The 7500-nt window shown below is 38.2% G+C and overlaps 1 protein-coding gene across 1 annotated transcript in view; it reads right to left on the minus strand.

The window, feature by feature from the left end:
* ednrab (endothelin receptor type Ab) overlaps window positions 1-7231 on the minus strand; it is a 7239-nt gene extending 8 nt beyond the window's left edge. The window contains exons 1-8 of the mRNA XM_083521325.1: window positions 7073-7231; window positions 5712-6262; window positions 3639-3766; window positions 3336-3534; window positions 2883-3035; window positions 2176-2309; window positions 1243-1351; window positions 1-1003 (exon numbers count right to left, since the gene is read on the minus strand). The exon at window positions 1-1003 is cut by the window's left edge and continues 8 nt beyond it. Of these exons, the coding sequence (XP_083377451.1) occupies window positions 872-1003; window positions 1243-1351; window positions 2176-2309; window positions 2883-3035; window positions 3336-3534; window positions 3639-3766; window positions 5712-6182 (1326 nt within the window). The 5' untranslated portion in view covers window positions 6183-6262; window positions 7073-7231 and the 3' untranslated portion in view covers window positions 1-871. The remainder of the gene's footprint in view (window positions 1004-1242; window positions 1352-2175; window positions 2310-2882; window positions 3036-3335; window positions 3535-3638; window positions 3767-5711; window positions 6263-7072) is intronic.
* Window positions 7232-7500: the final 269 nt, after the last annotated feature.

Here is a 7500-nt window from a genome sequence, read left to right on the forward strand (position 1 = left end):
ATAGCACTTTATTTGATTGTGATCTGTTCAAAACGAATAGATAAATTAATAACAGGCAGAAGTACAAATGCAGAAATGGTGTGTGTTACTAATAACAGTTAGGCATGATGGGAGGAAAAGGTTAACTATATGAAATTCTTTAGACGAACGATTTTGTCGTATTTCATTCGCAAGTACGAGGTGAACGCAGCCAGATGCATCATGAAAAACAGCACATCGTATGTACGAGCCATTGTGATGTGGTTTTTCTCAATAAAAAAGTAAAGATCATATTAAGTACTAGGGAAAGAGTTTTACAATGTGATGCTCGCTCTCTCGCAATGATCTTCAGGGAAACTCGACTCAATTCAGAGGCAATAAAATGAGCCAAGCAGAAGCATAAGCCTCATCTTAAAAGTTATGGGCTTTGATGTTGTTGGCAGCAGTTTTTATTACCATGATGAGAAAGTGGAAAAAATCATGTGGGGGAAAAAAAAAAGCAACACACTAATCAAATCTATCTGATTATATGAATAGGCATCAGATATGTGTCTAATTATGTAACATGGCTTAAAAAAGTGTTTTCAACCTGGTAATCTTGCTCAAAAGAACGTCCACATTAAGCATGTGATGGAGTTGTTGGCTTACAATTTACCCTGAATAAATATCATATAAGAACAACAATAATAATACAATAGAATACAATAGAATAAAATAAAGCAATAATACTATCAACATGACATCAAGACGTGCGGTTTGTATTTGAGAATGCAAAGTGGGAAAAAAGTCTCTCTTTTTTTTTTTTTTTTTTTGGAGCATTTTGAGACAACGGCTACTTTTCCAAAATGTCCATCGTCTCAGTGTGTTATGGGTCTTTCTGAAACATGCATCCTCAGTTGTAACTGTCCTTGCGCAACGCTGTGCGGTCTGTAAGGCCGTTCTGCAGATCAGGGTTTTTGTACTGTATGCTGGTTCCCATGCTGCTCAGCAGAGAACCCGAGTTACACCAACAACACAGGCATGACTGAGGAAGAATTGAAAGCAATGTAAGTTAACAAAATACAGGAAGTCCACCAATCCCTAATCATTTAACATATATAACACACAGCGCCAGACTCGAATACGTGACGTTATTAATCACAGAAACAAACAAAACCCTTGGTATGCTAGTTATGAAAGAGAAAATGGCAGATAAGAAATAGAAATGATAGACGTATGGAGTGGGGGAAGCGAATGAGTGAATGAAGCGGTAAAAAGTTGTACCTTGAAGCAGTTTTTGAACTTCTTGCTGACAAGGTAGAGTATGATAGGGTTGATGCAGGAGTTTATCGTCGCCAGGTTGATGCCGAAGTAATCAAGCACCAGCAAGAAACTAGCAAACACATACACAGTCAATACAATTATTTCTATAATACAAATTATGAGGGTGGAATCAAAAAAACATTGTTGCAAACAAAAAATTTATCATCCTCAAATCCACCTTTGGCCTAATGTCATTAAGTCCTTAGACCAATTGTGAGCAATTCAAGCCACATTTTAGATCAGCTTTGAACACACATTTATGAGGTTGCTATAAAAATGCTCCATAGCCAATATTGGCACAGTGTTGTATAGGGGAGCCACCAAAAACATATATACATCAGCACTTTTGCTAGCTAGCACATACTGAAGGTGATCAGTCGTTCAAAATAATGTAAAGCTACAGTAAGAGTGGAAGCAATAGAAATGTAAGGAAAATGTTAATCTTCAACGTAGATTTGTTTTGTCTCTACAATCCCTGTACATATAAATTGTCTGTACAGAGACTAAACAGGTAAATGCTAGAAAAACAATAGCTAGCACACGATTAGCTTTAATGTCAGAGTGTTTTCTGCATTTCACAGTTACTTTCATGAATGTAAACGTGTAAAATGATTGTACACACTATTAATGAGGTAAACTCATATATATATATATATATATATATATATATATATATATATATATATATATATATATATACACACACTGGGAATATTATTTATCTCAGAGATATTGGGAAGAATTAAATACTAATAAATAAATAAAGACTCAATTACAAAACCTTTGCTGGTTTCTGCTAATCTCCGAATTACAGAAAACTGACCACAAATCTCAGAAATGTCACAATTTTCAAAAATAATGAACCTGATTTTACTACATGCTTATGTTTCTTACTTGAGAAGATCACAGCGTTGAGCATCATGCTGAAAGTAGGCCATTTTCTTTAGAATTCGACTTAGGTGAAGAGGAAACCAGCACAGGGCGAAGATTAGAACCAGAGAGAATACGGCCTTTGCTACCTCGCGTCGCTGCAGACAATCACACATACATAATATCGTTAATTCACTGTATATATTTAGCATTGGAAAGGTGATTGAATTTTTGATCAAAGCCAAACAGGTCTCATTCAGTGAAAAAATATTCTCATTTAAACACTTAAACTTCAACTAAACTAAGACATCTTTAATTTTCCGTTTACTTCAACTAGGAGACCCAAACCTGTTCCAGCATGACTATGTTTATGTGTACAAAGCCAGCTCCATGAACATATGCTTTAAATGGGTTGGAGTGGAAAATTTTTAATGTGGCCTGCTATAGACCTCTGACCTCAACCACACTGAAAACACTTTGGGATGAATGTGAACGCTGACTGAACTCCACTCCTCACCTCACCTACATCAGTACCTGACTTTACTAACTGCCTTAATGAGCACAACTTTCCACAATAACACCAAAATCTAGAGGAACATCTTCAGATGTTCACATCTGAATCTTATGCTTAGGTGTCCTGAAACATTTGTTTATATAATATCCCAGTAGTTTGTATCTAAAATGCAGGATTTCAACATTTAGATTTGCAGATTGAAGTCCAAATGACTTACCTGCTTCAGATGTTCGCTGAGTGCGATTCTCAGACTTCCTTTCCTGTAGTTAAGCATCTCGCAGGTCATTAGAGTGTAGAAGACGGCTGTGCACGCTAACGGCACGCAGAAGTAAAACCCAAACAACCACCAGTCCTTTGCATCTCTGTAAAACTACACACAAACACACACACACATACCGATTTTAATATACTACAACACATCTGAGGTAAATGTTGATGTTCACATAAAATTTTTAACATCACTTCAACAGGTAAATGCTACCAAAATGATTTGCATATACACAAGTCATCATATGATTAGCTTAAAACGTCAGCCTTCCACCTAACCACAGTGTTTTCTCTTTTTTCTCTTAAATATTTGTGGGTATTTTTCCCCAGACATTGAAACCAACCATAATGTTACAATAGTGTTTAGGTTTTAGTAAGAGGGTTTAGCATGTTAAATACTTACAGTCATAAACTGTGATTCTGGCCTGAGCATACAGGTATGTACAGTCACGTTGTTGAGGTCAAAGCTGACCATGTTGAACCCCACAGCTTCAGGAACAGCCAGAAGAATGGACAAAACCCAGATACACATGATCTCTACAGCGGTTGAAGCTGGGATTCCTACGCCTTGTACACGGCTCCAAGAGGCCACGGCACGATACCTGAACGCACCGAACGCCCCGGATAAAAAAACCCTGCATTATTATCTATATTCACACATCACCAGTTTGTATGCTTACACATGTCCTACACATGAATGTCCTACCTGTCCACACTCAGAGCACACAGGTTGAGCACCGTTATCCCAACCGAAGCCTTTTGCAGGAAGGGAAAGAGTTTACACAGGAAGAGTCCGAACATCGTGTCATTAAATGGCCACTTCATTGCCAGCAACTGCATGAAACCCAGAAAAAGCACACGTTTTAAGATGTTGTCTTTTGTTTCTATGACAGGCGCATAGCATTCCAAGTGCAACACAGGTTGTCTTCGTGTACTGTGAAGGCAAATGAACAAATTCTGGACAGATACCATTAAAGGGCAGCATTTAAGAAGAACTTCCTGTTCTGTAGCGTGTGTGTTGAGTGATACATCGATAGAAGATCCAAAATAAGCATGTCAGAGTGACCTAGCGCCGAGACAGCTTGACGCACACATACAAACACACACACACACACACACACACACACACACACACACACACACACACACACACACACACACACACACACACACACACACACACACACACTATCAGTACTTGTGAGTGATGGTGAAAAAGCCCAGGCAGTGGTAGATAATGATGTAATATACTGGAACACCTTTGAAATTTGGGTGACTGCATTGTAGAGAGTCTCTGAGGAGTGTGTGTGTGTGTGTGTGTGTGTGTGTGTGTGTGTGTGTGTGTGTGTGTGTTTGAGTATTTGTGCTAAACTGGCAGACTTCTCCTATTAGCAGAATCCATTTTAAATGCTTCCATCAGAATCCTATTACTTTACTCCAATAAACATACATAAACGCTACTGGATTGGTTGTACTGTGGAAATTAGAAATAAAAAATCCACTAAACTGGAGATATAACATCACTTTCATTGTCCTGAAGGTCTTTGTGTCATGATCGAAGTCTTCCAGCTGCTTCAGGTGTCAGACAGACTATATAATTACCTACCGAATCTTCATTGAGTCATGATACACCAGACTCTCTGATTAAATGTGATTCACTACTGGCAACTAGGGCCTTATTTCAGTTCTCGAAAAATGTATGATGGATAAAGTGATTTAGTTCTTGCTGACAACTGGAGTAATATCATCATCATCATCATCATCAGTCGGCTGCAAATATTTGTGGTTTGCAGGCGTCAACAATCTTCTTCCATTCTGTTCTGTTTCTTGCTGCTGTTCTCATTTCGTCAACTGTTAGTGGTATCTCACTGTTGATCAATTTGCCTATGTACTGTGGGTAGAGAAGCTTTGGTTTACCACGCTTTCTTCGCCCGTGTCTTTCAAATGGTTGATAGAGAACGTACTTGTTGATCAGCTCGAACTTTGGTTTGCGTAGACAGTGACCGACATATCTAAGTTGCCTCCGTTGTATCTGGAGGTCTAGCGGGTCAATACAGATCGTATGGTATATTACTGCATTAGTGGAGTAATATTCGGAGATTGTATTGTAATTAATGAGATAGAAGTGGTTAAAATTGGATAGTAGTGGAAGTACTGGGATAATATTGGGAATGATGGGGAAGTAGCAGTGGAGTAAGAATGTTAATACCTTGGGAATATTGGGAGTAAAAGGGTAGAAGGGCTAGTGATGGAGTAGTATCGTAAATGTTGGATTTGTTTGGCAAAAATATATATTTAGTAAGGGAGACATAAATATTAATTATTGCTGTAATTAACAATGTCCAGTGTTAAAAGTACAATTAATTAAATCCACAGTTTAAGTATTCCTTGAGGAAAATCCAATGAACATTGCTACAATTACACTTATTTTCTTGCAAGGAACCCTGAAGCCCAGAATTCAGGAGTTACCTAGGATTCAATGCTAATAGCTGAACTTATTTAATCCGTCAAATTTTTTTCCAGCCCAAAGACAAACTGGGAAAAAAACCCTACTGGAAAAAATCCCAGATGTACAGTAGAAATTCCAGGATTCTCTGCATGGTGCATGAATTCTGGTTCTAACAGTATTTTAACCTCTGCAATCAACAGCAGACGTCAACACAAAGAATCTGCTCCATAATGTGAATAACTACAGCCTGGTGCTAAAGTGGTTGAGTGGATATAAACAAAAAATAATTGAAGGCCCAGTCATTTAAAGTAACAAATCCTGGACAGTTACCTTATAAATGTTGATAGGGATGTCGATGGCGATGTAGATGAGGTCTCCCAGTGCCAAGCTGGCGATCAGGGCGTTGGGGCCATTTCTCATGTTCTTGTGCAGAAATATGATCCTTAGCAGGGTGGCATTGCCAACTACACCCACCACAAAGATCACGCAAGACAGCGCCGTGTTCACGTACTTAAACACGACTTTCATGGATGTCCTGCGAGAGCATGCGGGCGGTGAAGGAAGAGGCCGAGCGAACACCGAACTGTTTGGTGGCGAGGGGGGGACAACAGTGGCAGGTTTACGTTCGGGGCTTGCACCCTCAATCGGGGTCAAAGGTGATAAGGTGGCATGAAGGCCAGGAAGCAGGATGGCAACCGGGTCACTAGAGAGCAGGAAGTCCTCGGAGGAGTTTGATTGGCAGTAGCCGTGTCTCATCAGCACACAGGATATGGTTGTGATTAGCACCGTGACCCAGGGCATCGTTGGACCGCACGCTTTAATGCAAGGCCAGAGGGGTCGTTTGGAATTTTTTTGTTTTTCTTTTTTCTTCGGAAATTTGACTAGAGGGGGAAAGAGAAAGTCAGGATGTCAGAATGTCATTACTAATAGCACACATTTATTTTTTTTATTTTTTTTTTAAGAATTGAATTCATAATAAATGAATTTTAGATCTAATTACGTTCAGTAATTATTTTTTTGACCATTTTGGACCAATTAGTGAGAGAAGGAAATAAAAGAGATGTGGGAAAAAGATATAGTGAGGAAATGTGAAGAGGAAATGAGCTGAATTATATTATATTATATTGTATATAGTTTTAAAGTCCATAATTGTTCACAAAGCACCAAAAATGCTTAGATTCAATTGTATATGTCCAATCAGATACTTATGAGTATACTTACCTATGAGTAACAGCTACTAATTAAAGAAAAATATATATCATGATCATGATATTACTATTATATTGTAGCATTGGACATGATCTATACAAGTATACATGTATAAATGTTTAAAATAATTCTAGAATTATTGTTTAGTTAGGAAAACAAAACAAAATGTTTATTTTTTTGAATATTTGAGATGATTATTGATTAATGATTATTTCCTAACTAAACTTCAGCCTCCTTCCTCTTATTCAAATGAGCAAAGATCATCAGGTTTAACATCATATAGTAAAGTCCATGTTGATTAAAAAAAGATAATAAAAAAAGGAACAAAAAAATCTATGAACTTCATGTAAATGTTTCGGAGCTTTTTACCCATTTTGCTGCGAAAATATAACTTTAGTGAAAACTAAGAAAAACAAACTATTAAACTTCAAACCAGCATCATCACGGTACATGGAAAAGAATACAAAATATATTTCTCTCACCGTGGGAAAATGATGTTGTGGGAACTTCGAACTCTTCTGAATGAAAAATGTCTTTAAAATCCTGTCAGAGTGTGTGGAGTGTAGGGAGAAGTGTGGGTCTTGTATTCGAGCGTGCAGAGAAGAGTGTGTGGGGATGTTTTGACAGCTGGGGCAGGACAGAAGTTCTCTTATAATTCCTCCCTCCTCTCTTTCTCTCTCTCTCTCTCTCTCTCTCTCTCTCTCTCTCTCTCTCTCTCTCTCTCTCTCTCTCTCTCTCTCTCTCTCTCTCTCTCTCTTTATCTAACTATCTATCTGTTTGTGGGATGTGGCTTTCCTTCTTATTTCACATTTAAATTACTGGACCCCCCACGAACGAGCCCAACGAGTACTACACACACACACCTTACAAATCTCTCCACAGTGACGACGTTCAGTTGTTAAACACTAAC

The sequence above is a fragment of the Silurus aristotelis genome (genome assembly GCF_946808225.1).
Source record: "Silurus aristotelis genome assembly, chromosome: 19".
NCBI classification, from domain to species: domain Eukaryota; kingdom Metazoa; phylum Chordata; class Actinopteri; order Siluriformes; family Siluridae; genus Silurus; species Silurus aristotelis.